This window comes from Pezoporus wallicus, unplaced genomic scaffold, assembly GCF_028554395.1.
Source record: "Pezoporus wallicus isolate ANWC-B61680 ecotype Strahan unplaced genomic scaffold, APGP_CSIRO_Pwel_v1 contig_7910, whole genome shotgun sequence".
NCBI lineage: Eukaryota > Metazoa > Chordata > Aves > Psittaciformes > Psittacidae > Pezoporus > Pezoporus wallicus.
In genome coordinates, this window is record NW_026641702.1 from 387,472 (window position 1) to 402,986 (window position 15,515).

The following is a 15,515-nucleotide window of genomic DNA, read 5'->3' on the forward strand; positions in this document are numbered from 1 at the left end:
TGCACACTTTTCCAGGGATAAATCACAGAGAGGTAACCTATGTGAAGTCACAAAGATACTTGAACATCGAACCCTTAGTCTCATTCTCCCACTTCTCCAGCTGCAGAATGAGGAGGAAGGCATTTTGCCCCCCTCTCACAGGCCTCTTATGGGGTTTAAAGAACTTAGTGCGACATAAGGAGAGAAAGAGGGAGGGAAAATATTCACACATTACAGGCCATTTGGCCAAATAGCTGTAAAATACTCTAGATGGTGGCATTAGAAGTACCAGCTTTGCATTATTAAATCTTCCTGGAGTTACTCCAGTCAGCTCATCACTGGGAGATGAGGACCAGGCACAGCTACTGTCTAACCAGAGAGCAAATGCAGTAGTGTCAGACAGAAAAGAATACAGTCATTTTTCCTGACAGACCTATGGGGCCCAGGGCTTGATCTTAGTTCCTAAAGTTTTCTTTTTAATTTCTTTGTCTCATCAGGGAAAACAAGTATGTGAGCCACAGATCTTTGTTCTGTGAACTATGAAGTGCTAAGATAACTTCAGTATTAACATTGCTATTTATTTTACCCTTTGGTGTTTTGTCTCTTTCCCAATTGGTTTATGATGACTAATGTCAAAACTCCATTCCCAGTTATATCTCTTGGGCAAAGAGATGACATTTAATACAGTATACCACAGGCCATTCTATCTCTTCCAAACATTAAAATCACATACACAGCAAGAAGCAATCATAACAATAGATGTATCTTTTATTCACAGATAAAAACTGAAGCAAGCTGTTATAATACATATTTGTACACAGGATTTGAAAAAACCATAAAAAGGAAGATGATTAGAAAATATGATTCATTATGAAATGTGGTATTACATACACTATTAAACCTTTTCAAAAGTATTTGTTTGGCAACAGTTTTTCAATAGTTCCCACACTTAAGTGGCCTCCTTCAAAAAAGCACAAATCTCATGCAGCATGTATAAACTTGATCCTGAGGGTTTGCCTTCCTTAGAAAAACTGTAAAAAGATATACTATTTGTCTTAAAAGTTCAAAATGCAAATGCTATATTTATAGTCAAAACTATATAAAAATATGGACCTAACGTAACATTTACAAAAACGTTTTGTTCCTTTTTTTGTTTGTTTTATGGTTTTGGTAATAAACAGAATTCTCAATTCCTGCAGTCAGAGAGGAAATAAGAAAACCAAAACAAACCACAGTGCCCTTTGTAGACTTCCTCACATTAAGTTTACCCTCCAAAAAGACCAGGTCTGTAAGAAGTGAGGTTACTAACCAAAGAAGTAGGTAAGCAGTTAATATATATCTCTATATGTATATATAAAATGGAAAACGAACATTTACTTTGATCTGAAAAAGTAATGATACAAAACCTGAAGGTAAAACAATCATCTCCAAATGCCATAATACTCCTTTTCAATAGATAAATGTTCATAAAAATATCTTGAACCCTAACCAAGAAAACAATTATAATACAGTTTTAATTCTGCTACATAAAACAGCTTTTCTATGAAACAAGAAGGCAAGTTCAGGTATGAAAACATAATTTACTTATTGCTTTTGCTACAATGTTGTTTGTTTTTTACATATAGTCATAAATACACTATACAGTATAAAATATTTTGTAGGAATATGTTTTGTGGTCTGCTTAGGTTTGCTGGCTTTAATTCTAGCACCAAATACAAAAATGAAAATCAAATTAACTTTAAAGGCACTTCCATTGTACGTTTGTTTGTTTGTTAACATAGAATCACAGATCTTGTTTTGTACTACATTTCTTCGCTCCCCTCTGGTAGAAGCAATATTTGTTCCTACTTTTATCTTTGTAGAGTTCAGGTCACATTGAGGCACCAAATGATTTATGAACATTCCTACCCCACAGCTGTTTCTTTCTCTTAAAACATTCATTGTTGCTTTTAAGTCTTCACCTTTCCTCCTTCACTTCCCAACTACTTTCTCTCTTCTTCGTGTCAGACAATTCAGCTTCACTTCCTTCAGTCCCTTGCAAAGCCTCCCTTCAAACCTCCACTTCCCTTACTCCATCTTGTGCATCTGTTACTCCAATATCAAAACACGTCACTATCATGATATGTGACTTGCACAGATTAACACACTGTTCCAGTTCCTCTGTCACTTGTTCCAGTGCCTCCAGATACTCCTGTGACTCCTTATCGAGATCAGGATCCACTTCAACTGTCAGACAAAAAAAAAAAAAAAAAAAAAAAAATCAGTGAGAGAAAAAGGTCATTGCAAAACATTATTTTATCACAAGTGAGGCAAAAGAATCCCATGGACTGGGACAAACTTTGGCACAAGTTTGGACAGAATTCTGGAGTCATGCTTTTTAACTATGTGTTTTGCAATCCCACCACCCGACATCCTGGTCCTGGAGTGCTCGTGGCTTGTTGTCTATGCAGTTTGGGGTAATTTGACTCATATTTCTTCCACAGCAATTCTCGAAGCCACAAGTTTGTGGGCTACTTTATTTACCTGTTGTGACAGTGTTAGGCACACAGGTTTAAGTAGTGGGGGCTTCCAGTGGTGACCTGTTTGAGTAAGCCTTGAACTGCTCCATGCTGGTCACCACTGCTGCCAGCCAGCTCTGAGGCAGCTGGAATGAACAGTGGCAACCCATCATGGATCACAACCTCAGCCGGCTAGAGTGCATGGTATCCCTGCTTAAATATAGAATCATAGAATCGTTAGGGTTGGAAAGGATCTCAAGATCATCTAGTTCCAACCCCCCTGCCGTGGGCAGGGACACCTTATGCTAAATAATATCACCCAAGGCCTCATCCAACCTGGCCTTGAACACTGCCAGGGATGGAGCATTCACAACCTCCCTGGGCAACCCATTCCAGTGACTCACCACCCTAACAGGAAAGAATTTCCTCCTTATATCCAATCTAAACTTCCCCTGTTTAAGTTTTAACCTGTTACCCCTTGTCCTATCACTACAGTCCCTAATGAAGAGTCCCTCCCCAGCATCCCTATAGGCCCCCTTCAGATACTGGAAGGCTGCTATGAGGTCTCCATGCAGCCTTCTCTTCTCCAGCCCCAACTTCCTCAGCCTGTCTTCATACGGGAGGTGCTCCAGTCCCCTGATCATCCTCGTGGCCCTCCTCTGGACTTGTTCCAACAGTTCCATGTCCTTTTTATGTTGAGGACACCAGAACTGCACACAATACTCCAGGTGAGGTCTCACAAGAGCAGAGTAGAGGGGCAGGATCACCTCCTTCGACATGCTGGTCACGCTCCTTTTGATGCAGCCCAGGATACAGTTGGCTTTCTGGGCTGCAAGCACACACTGCCTGCTCATGTTCATTTTCTTATCGACCAGCACCCCCAAGTCCTTCTCTGCAGGACTGCTCTGAATCTCTTCTCTGCCCAACCTGTAGCTGTGCCTGGGATTGCTCTGACCCAGGTGTAGGACCTTGCACTTGGCATGGTTAAACTTCATGAGGTTGGCAACAGCCCACCTCACAAGCATGTTGAGGTCCCTCTGGATGGCATTCCTTCCCTCCAGCGTATCAACCGAACCACACAGCTTGGTGTCATCGGCAAACTTGCTGAGGGTGCACTCAATCTGTCCATGTCAGTGACAAAGATGTTAAACAAGACTGGTCCCAACACCGATCCCTGAGGGACACCACTCGTTACTGGTCTCCAGCCGGACATTGAGCCATTGACCACAACTCTTTGTGTGCGGCCATCCAGCCAGTTCTTTATCCACCGAGTGGTCCATCCATCAAATTGATGTCACTCCAAATTAGAGACAAGGATGTCGTGTAGGACAGTGTCAAATGCTTTGCACAAGTCCAGGTAGATGACATCACCTGCTCTACCCCTGTCCATCAGTTCTGTAGCCCCATCAGAGAAGGCCACCGAATTGGTCAGGCAGGATTTGCCCTTACTGAAGCCATGCTGGCTGTCACCAAGCACCTTGTTGTTTTTCATGTGCCTCAGCATGCCTTCCAGGATAACCCGCTCCAAGATTTTGCCAGGCACAGAGGTGAGACTGATTGCTCTGTAATTCCCCAGGTCATCCATTTTCCCCTTCTTGAAAATGGGGGTTACATTTCCCTTTATCCAGTCACGGGGAACTTCACCTGACTGCCATGATTTTTCAAATATGATGGCCAGTGGCTTCGCAACTTCATTCGCCAGCTCCTTCAGGACCCGCGGATGGATCTCATCAGGACCCATGGACTTGTGCACGTTCAGATTTTTAAGATGGTCTCAAACCATTTTCTCTCCTACAGTGGGCGCAAGGTCTTCATTCTCACAGTCCCTGCATCTGCCTTCCAAGACTTGGGTGGTGCAGTCAGAGGCTTTGGCAGTGAAGACTCAGGCAAAGAAGTCATTCAGAACCTCAGCCTTCTCCAAATCCTGTGTAGCCAGCTCTCCCGAGAGCTTCCGGAGGGGGCCTACGTTCTCCTTACTCTGTTTTTTATTTGCTACATACCTGTAGAATCCCTTCCTGTTATCTTTAATACCTCTAGCTAAGTTTAATTCTAACTGGGCCTTAGCTTTCCTAACCTGGTCCCTAGCTTCTCGGACAAAATCCCTGTACTCTTCCCATGCCACCTGTCCTTGCTTCCACTTATTATAAGCCTCCTTTTTCAACTGAATTTTCCTCAGCAGCTCCTTATCCATCCAAGGAGGTCTCCTGGCCCTCCTGCTGCACTTCCTTCTGGTTGGGATGCAACACTCCTGAGCTTGCAGCAGGTGATCTTTGAATATCAACCAACAGTCTTGGGCCCCCCCTGCCCTCTAGGGCTGTATTCCATGGAACCTTACTAAGCAGGTTCCTTAAGAGGCCAAAGTCTGCTCTCCTGAAGTCCAAGGCAGTGAGCTTGCTGCACGCTCTCCTCACTGTCCTGAGGATCTCAAATTCGAGCATCTCATGATCGCTGCATCCAAGGCTGCCCTGGAGAGTCACATTTCCAACAAGCCCTTCCCTGTTGGTGAGCACAAGGTCAAGCATGGCACCTCTCCTTGTCGGCTCCTCTATCACTTGTAGAAGGAAGTTGTCTTCCACACAATTGAGGAACCTCCTGGATTGCTTGTGCCGGGCCATACTGTCTTTCCAACAGATACCAGGGTGGTTGAAGTCCTCCATGAGAACAAGGGCCTGTGAGCGTGAGGCTTTTCCTATCTGCCTATAGAGTGCTTCATCCGTAGGTTCTTCTTGACCAGGCGGTCTGTAACAGATCCCCACAGTAATGTCTCCCATAGCTATATTCCCTTTAACCCTGACCCACAAACTCTCTGTGGACTGCTCACCTGTCCCCAGACAGAGTTCCATACTCTCCAGCCTATCCCTAACATAAAGGGCCACTCCCCCCCCCCCACCTGCCAGGCCTGTCTTTTCTAAAAAGCCTGTAACTTCCATTCCAACACTCCAGTCATAGGAGCCATCCCACCATGTTTCTGTGATGCCTATTATATCATACCCCCGTAGACGTGCACACATCTCTAATTCCTCTTGTTTGTTCCCCATGCTATGGGCCTTTGTACAGAGGCTTCCAAGCCGATCTCCACCTGAAGCCGGCTCACTGTCTGGAGCGGCTGGAATATCTCTACATTGCTCCAAGCATTTATTACAGGTGCTGGCAACTGACTGGGTGTGTTGGGATGGAATGATGCCCCCTTCCCCCAGCACATCTGGTTTAAAGCCTCCTTGACCAGTCTGGCAAACCTCCTACCAAAACTGCTCTTTCCCTTCTTTATCAGATCAGCTCCACCAGCCCCCACTAGACCTGGCCTACAAACTTGGGTCCTGTGTAGAGTACAATTTTGTTTCTCTAGAACTAGAAATTTTTTTCAATTAGCTCAGCAGATTCAAAACTCTACCTTGAGGCTCTAGTTAAGCGCAGCACTCTGACTGTAAACAAATCTCATGCCTCAGTTTCCGAGCTGTAACACGGATATAGTAACATTTTATTCCTTCTTTGGAAGGAAGGATAATAAAAGGTTATGTAAATATTTAATATTAACAAGCATCACAGTGAGTCTCTACATTGTTTTGACATTTTCTTCTAATTGGTTTGGGGGATGAGAGGGGCGCTCATTTTTAGTCCTACTCAGCACTGAACAAATCCCGCATCACAGAAATATGAATGGAGTCAGAGTATTTTAGGGCTCAATTCAGCAAAATATCTTTGCAAGTGCTTAACTTTTTCACTGGGACTTCTCATATGCTGAATATTTGTTACATGATGTTACATTATTGCTGGTTTTGAAAAATACTCACAGTCATCTTTCCATTTATTTGGATCCATCATCAACCTGCACTTGGTCTCTTCCAACTCTTCCTTCAAAAATTCATGCTTTGCCTTTACTTCTCTGATTCGCTGCTGGCGCCTTTCTAGTATCTTCAGCTTGGTATGGAAATACATCAGACCCTTTTAAGACACAGAAAGACCATTTCATTAATTTGCCTGTTATGAGCTGACCTCCAACAGTTTGACACAGAATGCTCCCACCTCCTTGTTTGTAAGACTTAGCAGGTAGATTGTTTTGTTTTGTTGTGGGGTTGGTGGCTCTTTCAGGTTTTGGGTGATTTTCTTACTTGAACTTTACATTAATAGATTCTAATCTAAAGGAAGAGCATGCTACATCACTTAAGCATTCATTGCACTTCTCTGAATTAGCAAACTTCTCAATACATTCTGAAATTACTACTGCTTGTAGAGGATTGTTTTTTCAGCAATATAAATGATAAACACAGCCTAATAATAATGTTACAGTTATATATAATCCTCAAACACACAAATTCTTATTTTTTTAAAAGCATTCCTACCTTCTCAACATCCTGGAAAGGCTATTATAAAAGAAATGGAAAAAAGGCATCAGAAGAATATAGAATTCTAGTCTCCAAAATAGAATGAGTCGAAGTGTTTTCCAATTACTAGTAAATTAAACTCAGTGTATCCCTGATTTAATAGAATTCTGTCATTTACATAAAGAGTTAATGACCCTGCCACTGAAGGACCCTGTAAGGTTTCATCAGCCAGGCTAAGATTATAAAATCTTCTCATAATGTATTTCTTGGTAACTTACATTTACACCATCAGTCATGTTAGACACAATTAATTTCAGAGAGTAATCATTTCATTTTCTGTGTTAAGAGTACCCCAACATACAAATTGTAAAATTAACAATTATAGTGATTTAATTGCAATCAATTTCCTCAATACCATTCCGGCATTCAAGCAAGAACTCTGCCTGTATACTGTAATTTAAGTTGTCTATAGCTGTCGTAAAGTATGTGCTGACCTCAGTTTCCTCTTGTCTGTGTCGATGTAATCGTTCCACATCATCAATCTCATAAACTTTAATTTCAAATGGCTCTTTTAGAGTGCCTGGCAAAGGTGGTAGATCAACCCATTGGCCAGTGACACTGGGTTTTCTTCCTAGGGAGGCAGCATCTGGCAACGGAGCAGGAATCAGTCTACGACGCTGGAGACCTAAAATACATAAGATAAACATGCCTCAGACTCCTAAGAGATTAACAGACTGCAGAATGTACTGTAGTGAATTCAAGAAAGATCTAGGTTCTCAGGATATTTAAGAAGAAATGCTTTTCTTGATCTTTTCTTTTAGTAAAATACCCTGAGGCTGCTAATCAAGTTATTACCGTAACAAAGTATGTTTCTCTTAGTTCATGGATGGGAATAACAGCAGTTTCCCTCCCAAAGCAGATGTCTGAGCCTCAGTTCTTTAATCTTTTCTTGCAAAATAAGCTGGGGGACTACAAGGGCATTCATTACCTTATAATGGCAATGAGACAGTTATTTCAACCCAATACTGATAACGACAGATGAATCTGGAAATCTCCGGCTCCTCCAGATGAAGTCAAGCAAGATTTTCCAAGATCCTTCTCATTTTATTATCTTGTTGCAAAGAGCAAGCAGTTCCCTCCAGAACTACTACCAATGCTTTAAGGTGTTTGTCGTGGTTTAAGTCCAGTCAGTAACTCAGAACCACGTAGTCGCTCTCTCACTGCTCCCCTTCCTCCCCACTGCTCCTGGAGGGATGGGGAGAATCGAAAGAACATAACTCACACAGGTTGAGATAAGAACAGTCCAGTAAGTAAGGTATAACACAAATCACTACTGCTACCACCAATAACAATAATGATAAGGGAAATAACAAGGGAAGAGAATACAACCGCTCACCACCCGCCGACCAATATTCAGCCCGACCCGAGCAGTGATCTAGCCCTCTCAGGTAACTGTCCCCAGTTTGTATACTGGGCATGATGTGCTGTGGTATGGAATACCTCTTTGGTTAGTTTGGGTCAGGTGTCCTGCCTCTGCTTCCTCCTGGCTTCCCCTCCTCCCTGGCAGAGCATCCTTGGTTAGACTAAACATTGCTAAGCAGCAACTAAAAACACCAGTGTTATTAGCGCTGTTCCCAGGCTGAAAGTCTAAACCACAGCACTGCACCAGTTACAAAGAAGGAGAAAAAATGACTGCTACTGCTGAACCCAGGACAGTGCTAAATACCAGCAGTTTTCAGTGAACTTTGTGGGGCTGGGAGGCATTCAGAAAGCAGCAATAAACCAAGCTGCAACTTGAGCCACCTCTAATGTCAGGGCATATCACCATCAATTCGTGCCAGCACTCAGAAGATGACGGAACTCACCAATTCATCAACAGGAGTGCTCCCAGACTTACAAACAACAAACTGCCTCCTTGATGCACCTGCTAGGGCTCAAGTTTCATGAGTTATGTCCTTCAAAAGTGCTGATACTTTCGTATACAAGAATTGGCACTTTGGTGTCCAGCACTTTTTACAATTCTAAGTCTCTCTTAACTCTCTAAAAGGCTGACCTATACACTACATGTGTCAAGAATGAGTACATGCATAGAGCTGGTCAGGCAATGTTAATAAGGCTGCAGTCCAATCTCTAGATAGATAGGAGGGCTGAAGACCACCAGAAGCAAGCGGAAATTTCATATGGTAGCAGTAAGTATAAGGAGCTTTTGGGTGACTGGTGACAATAAATTTAGTGCCTAATTTCCTCGTCTTACTGAAAGCCAACTCAGATGTAAGACATCTACCTTCTGGTCTTCTTAGAAAAGTGAGCACATCAAACAGACTGTGCTGCTCAGAGGACAGTGATGCCAGAACAACTTCTGGGCTAAGACCTCTACAGGAGACTTAAGTGCAAGTTAAGGCTTCAGGTAAGCTCTGTCACAAACATAAACATGAAATGGAGACAAAATCCCAGCAGGTAACCCCAAAGCGAGACACTGACATAGACACCAGAATGGTTACTGCACGTTACCTATTCTTAAGAAAAACATTCCTAGTTCTTATTTGCACCCTTGCTAATTTCTAAGTAACAAGATGTCCTGGGTTCAGCAGTAGCAGTCATTTTTCTCCTTCTTGGTAGCTGGTGCAGTGCAGTGTTTTGGCATTCAGCTCAGGAACAGAGCTGATAACAATGATGTTTTGGTTTGGCCAAGGACTTTGTGAGACTCATGCTCTGCCAGGGAGGAGGGGAAGCTGGGGGGAAGCAGAGACAGGACACCTGACCCAAACTGACCAAAGAGGTATTCCATACCACAGCACGTCATGCCCAGGATGTAACTGGGAGTTAGCCGGAAGGGTTGGGACTGCAGGGTTGGAGGAGGTATTGGGCAGAGCTTGGTCGGGCTGGGGGGGCGAGTTATCGGTCGGCTGGTGGTGAGATGTCGTATTCTCTTCCCTTGTTATTTCCTTTATCATTATTATTACTGGTGGTAGCAGTAGTGATTTGTGTTATACCTTAGTTACTAAACTGTTCTTATCTCAACCTGTGGGAGTTGCATTCTTTTCGATTCTCCTCTCTGCCCCTCCGGGAGTAGGGGGAGGTAGTGAACAAGTTACCTGACTGGGTTTAAACCACAACACAAGAACAATCACAATGAGAATGTTTTGGAAGGCTTGCTTCTACTTCTGCAACACCTGTTCATATTTCTCACAACCCTAATAGATTTAGCCTGAATCACCACTATCACCTGCCTGCTGAAACCACCTGCTGTAACTCCGATGTTGTAACCACTTTAGTGACAGCTGGATCCTTCTGAAAAGGACACTGAAGAGATGCAAACTTCATATCCACTGTACCAGCCAGGGTAAACATCCTTTCTCCAAAGATTAGTTGAAGGATAAGGGACAAGGTTTCCAGTGACATATACAGAAGTAGGATCTGTTCTTAAATCCAGAAACTGCACGATTTCAATGCAGTCTGGAGTAACATAAGCTACTCCAATCATCTTTAACACTTTTCAAAAATTCTAATATACTGTAGATTAATAATGGTTCTGCACCAAACAGTTCTTGTAAGAAGTATTTAAGGAACTTCCTAGGAAACCTCATTTCACGTACAAAGCACGTTATTGTCTCAAAGTCTACAACACTCAAAAAAAGTAATACATAATTTATTGATACAGAGAAATTTCAAATGGAAAAAGAAATACTTTGTCATTTTACAGACCTTATAAGCATTTCCTGGGGCAAAACCAAATACAAATCCATCAGTGGGTAATACCTTCTCAATATGCGTGCCACTTACACAGCTGTTAATACTGATTTGTAAGAAAGGTTTAAGAGGTTGATATGCTATGGAAAGAGAACTGCAGTGAACGTTGCACTAAGTTTCCAAAATGATTTATCACCTGCTGAAGCCACTCAGTTGCTTTGACCAGAAAGCACCATAAGGTCTACGTCATCTTCACTCATTTCTTTTTCTGTCAGAACTGAGCATCATGGATGTCTCTAGGGATTGTAAGAATTATCGCTTTCCAATCAAAAGCTCAGATTCAGCACATTGCTGATATTAGTTCCTACTGTATTTCCAACATTCAATATGCTTAGATTGCTGAATGTAGCTGTGCTCATTAGCTACATGGCACCAATTGCCACTGATTCTTTAAAATACTACAGGACTTTAACCTAAATCAATAAAAACGAAGACTGCAACAGCAGTCATGTGAACCTGATTTTGAAGCTGGCTACAACCAGTGGCACTTGCATGAGCACCACGTGCAAAAGCAATAAGGAAACACCCCAGAGAACCAGAATGACCTGGCTCTTGTATGTCCACCTTTGCCTGGTGTGGTCAGACATGCCAGACTTGGCACAGTACGCGAGCTAGAGCCACCTTCTCTGAGCACCTCCCCCAGACATTTTCCTATTGCTTATAGTATCTACAGGTACACTAAAATTTCTTTATAAAAAAGCTATTACAGTGCAATACATAATTTTGCAATCAGCTGGTAATATTACTATAAGAGTTGCTACACCTTACATACACACCCTACTGCTCTGCCCCTGAGCCTTACCTTTGGGTAACCTAATATGCATTCAGCAATCCTCATTATTTCACGCTCTCCTCTCCTTCAGACCTATTCATGTGTTTCTAAACTACAGTCCCAGCCCCTCTCACTGAAATTTTCTCACAGACACCTGGCAGCAGAGATCCTCTTCTCCTCACTGCCCTTCTCTCAGTGATCGTTTCCAACACTCACTTGATCCTCACAGAAACTCATCAGCACCCACCCAGCACCTTCACTCTTCCCAACCCACTAATTACACCCTCCTATTTTGGGCCACCCTGGTACAGTGCTCACTGCTGACCCTGCTGAGGGAAGAACGAACATCCCATCTGCCTGCGGATATCTGCTCCCTCCTCCCTCCAAGGGAGGTGGCCAGCACCCCAGGGCACCTGGCACCTTTCCTGCCCCCTCCACTATAGCATCTGTGTCACACCTGCACCTTTGAAGTGAAATAAATGACAAGTAGCTGCTGTCTCAGTGATAAATGTGCACATGCAAGTGAATGCATTCAGTCCACCTCCCCACTTTGAGCTTCCCCCAAGCCTTCTCCTCCTCTGTCAGAGACACCATGAAAACCCACTCGTGGAGCACAAGTGGACACCTGGCCACTTTCTCCTTTGTTTCGTACCTGTCGATCGTTTCTTGGGGGACTTGAGGCTCCTCATCCGGCCTGGTGATGACATTCCGCTTTCACTCATGGAGTCATGCGCTGAGGAGGCACTGCCAGTAGCCTCGCTGTCCCGAATCATGCTCTCATAGCCACTGCTGCCTCCACTGTGGTAAAACAGAGCTGTCCGCCCCATGGCTGGCGGCAGCTCCCCACTTAGGACGCTGCTGTTGTCACTGCCGTGCCCACTGCTGTACCGCTGAGGCCGCCGGGGTGCTGTTATCTTGCTGTATGGAGATGGCAGCACTGGGATTTGTGACTTCTCATCACTGAGGTTAATGCCACTGTCATTGCCACTGTCAGAGTCGGTGGAGCCTCGGAAGTGGCCCACCTTGGCAGAGCTGCCTGACACCAGCTCGTTCACGCGGCTGTTGGCTGCTCTCATAGCCTGCTTGGTCCCCATGATCGTCCCTCGGCCAGGTTTGCCGCTGACGGGCTGCACGGAACGGGGGGCTGCCTTCCCACTGGGGGCCATGCCAGAGCCCTTCCCTGCAGGCTGTGTCAGGGACTTCACAGAGGAACTGAGAGACTTTGACCCGCTGGTGGTAAGGCCTCGGTTTTTATTTCCATTCACTTGTACCTTCTGGTTAGCTGTGGGTTTTCCCTGGCTGTTTTTCCCAGGCACAGGGGCAGTAAAGGGTGGTGATAAACCCACACCAGAGGCAACAGGGGGGACACCCAGTCTGGGGACAGAGCGCCCTGCCCGGCTGTTGCTGGTGCTCCCATTCTCCCTCACCACACTTGCTTTGGATCCAACTGATGTCAGGCTGTCGCATCTCTCCAGGGACATGTGGCTCCCATAACGGTGCACAGCTTCACTCTTTGATCCCTTTGCCTTCAAACTGGATGTCATCTTGGGCAAAGAGTGGTCACCTCTCAGGTTCATTTTGCTGCTGGCACTTTCGCTGAAGTAAGACCCAGCTTTCAACCGTAAATCTGCTTCATCTTCAGCTTTCAACATGGCAGCTCTGGCAAAGTCGAGGCTGGAGGCTTTTCCCCCACCATTACCCAGACCAACAGGTTTCTGTTCCAGGCTTGATTTACGTACAGGAGGCGTTGGAGGAGTTGGCCCACCCAGCCTGGGCAACATGGTTGACTTCTGTGGTGCACTCTTCTTTCCCAGTGATGATTTCAAGCTGCCAGTAGTCAAGGGAATATCTGAATTCCCTCGGGTCACAGCCTCCAACAAAGTACTGTTAGCGTGCGACACTGGCATCACTCCCAGCGTAGTGGCTCCTCTTTTCAGCTGTGGCATCTTCATCACAACTTCTGACTTCTTTGCAGCTCCGCTGGAGGATTTGCAGGCCATTTCACAACCATCCACAACCCTCTGTGAACAGGCAAGCATAGTCTGCGACTTTGTTGGCCTGGATGCTGCATCAAAATACTGGGAAGCTTTTCCTGGCTGCTTCTCAGTACCAAATGCATAAGATTCTGGAGACACCAGTGAGTCTGCAGGGTTTGCTTCCAACTGATAATCAGTGCGCAACAGCCAGGGATCTTCAAATACACCATGAGGATTCTGCAGCTCTTTATAGCTGAGGACAGTATTATTGTGGATTGCAGACGAGGTAGTTTTTGTTTTCCTAGGAAGACTAGAATGTATGGTTTCTATCACAGGCATATCACGAGAATTACAAAATTTTATTTTTATGGGCTGATCAGCGACACAAAAAGCACTTTTTATCGCAGATGCTTTGGTAGTTTCAGAGGTTTGAGGGCTTTTGATAATGCCTGAGGACAGCTTGCTGGAACCCAAGCTCTCACTGTCCACTTCAGAGAAGCAAAATCCACTATCATTCAGAGCGCTTTTCAGGGGGACAGATAAATGGGATGAATCCAAGTTAAAGGGCTCCTCGGACTGATTATAGCTGTAAGATGACTGTGCGACAAAACTGTCACTAGACTTGGCTCCATCACTTTCAATCGTACAGATGCTGACTTCACTAAGCCATGAACTGATGGAGGAACGTCTACTGCTGGTAAAAGGATCCTTAGCAAAGGGCACAACAATATCAATATTTACACCAGTTGAAGTCTCCTGTGAGGTATAAGCATCAAACTCATCATTTATGCTGCTGATAATACTGACTGGCCTCGAACCTGATGCAAGGGCCTGAAGGGAGCAGTCGCTATTGAAGCTAATGATACTGGATGGTCTTCCATTATCCATAATCCCACTAATGGACAGTTCTTCCACCACGGTGAAAACAAGCTCATCCTCTCCATTCAGCTCAACAGGCTGCTGCAAAGTCACTGTGGTGGTTAGTATATCCCGGTCAAAACACTTCCCTCTGAATGCTGACCTGAAGCTGTGTACCTCTATCGCACCTGACTGATTCTGGGCATTGCTACCAACTAAGAAGGTGCTTCCTACAGGGTTTTGCTCAGGTTTGTTTCCCATCTGCTTGCTCATTCCCACAGGAGGAGTCCGAACTGCATTGCTATTGTCCAGCTCCAAATTCTCAGCTTTGGAGCTCACTATGTCCTCTTTCTGCTGTGGAGGTGGAGGTGCTGGGCTTGGCAAGGGTCTCTTCATGTACAAGGACTTTTCCTTAGTTACACATTCGGCTGTGGCTTTATTATGTTCTGTATTCCTTGAAGGGCTACACCTTGAGGACTGGAGGGAATCGGTGATTGTCTCTCTCTCCCCCTCCAGTACTGAGTCTATTATTGTGTGGTCAGCTCTGCTCTGCGGCTTGGAAAGCTCCATTTTCAAGTGAGGTGTGCTCTTTTCATGACAATTGCCATTGCCACCCCTTGGTGCAACAGCCTGGTAAGGAAGGCTATGTCCTATTTGGGGAGATGCGGTTTCTTGTGCAATTGGTTTCTTACATCCTCCAGAAGGAGAAAATATTTTCTCCTTTATCAGCTTAGACTGTGTATTTTCTGTACCTCCAGGGACTGGACTGCAATTGGATACAAGAGAGATTTCTCCACAAGCAAATTTGATGGGTTCCTCACTTCCATCAATGCACTCTAACCTTTCTTGCAGTTCAGCAAAAGTGTTGCATTTAAAATGGTCCTTATCAGAACTCCTACCAATAGCAGAATTGTCTTTACTTCTCTTCTTGTTCAGGGATGGGATTATGGGAACAAACTCTGGAGGACCTTCATTATCTGTCAATTCCCTGTCAGACAAAGCTGCACCATTGGGACCAACATAGATGACAGTATCACAAGACTGTTCACTGCTGGAGGAATAATCTGGATCACTAGATATACTCAGGACAGGAAAGTCGGGGTCAAGAGCAACAGTTCGTGGGTGGAAGGGTCGCAAATGGGGTGGTCTGCGGACATGTCCTTCTTCACATGAACTCTCTCCTCCAGATGAGCTGGATGCATACTGTACATGATCAATAAGGGAGATTTTACTAATACTGATATATAGGTATATAAATATGTACATGTAATTGATTCAAAAACCAGGTTTGCTACATAATCTGTGCTTTTTTTATACTATCACAACTACATCTAGTGGAAAATGTTGAGTGTGAATTAAA

The 15,515-nt window shown here is 44.4% G+C and overlaps 1 protein-coding gene across 2 annotated transcripts in view; it reads right to left on the reverse strand.

Moving 5' to 3' along the window:
* Window positions 1-729: 729 nt before the first annotated feature.
* Window positions 730-15,515, reverse strand: part of KIF26A (kinesin family member 26A) — a 109,279-nt gene continuing 94,493 nt past the window's right edge. The window contains exons 12-16 of one of the 2 annotated variants that reach the window (XM_057424999.1): window positions 11,974-15,358; window positions 7,294-7,484; window positions 6,818-6,838; window positions 6,269-6,419; window positions 730-2,205 (exon numbers count right to left, since the gene is read on the reverse strand). In XM_057424999.1, the coding sequence (XP_057280982.1) occupies window positions 2,030-2,205; window positions 6,269-6,419; window positions 6,818-6,838; window positions 7,294-7,484; window positions 11,974-15,358 (3,924 nt within the window). In that variant the 3' untranslated portion in view covers window positions 730-2,029. The remainder of the gene's footprint in view (window positions 2,206-6,268; window positions 6,420-6,817; window positions 6,839-7,293; window positions 7,485-11,973; window positions 15,359-15,515) is intronic. The other variant, XM_057425000.1, reaches the window with a different exon arrangement.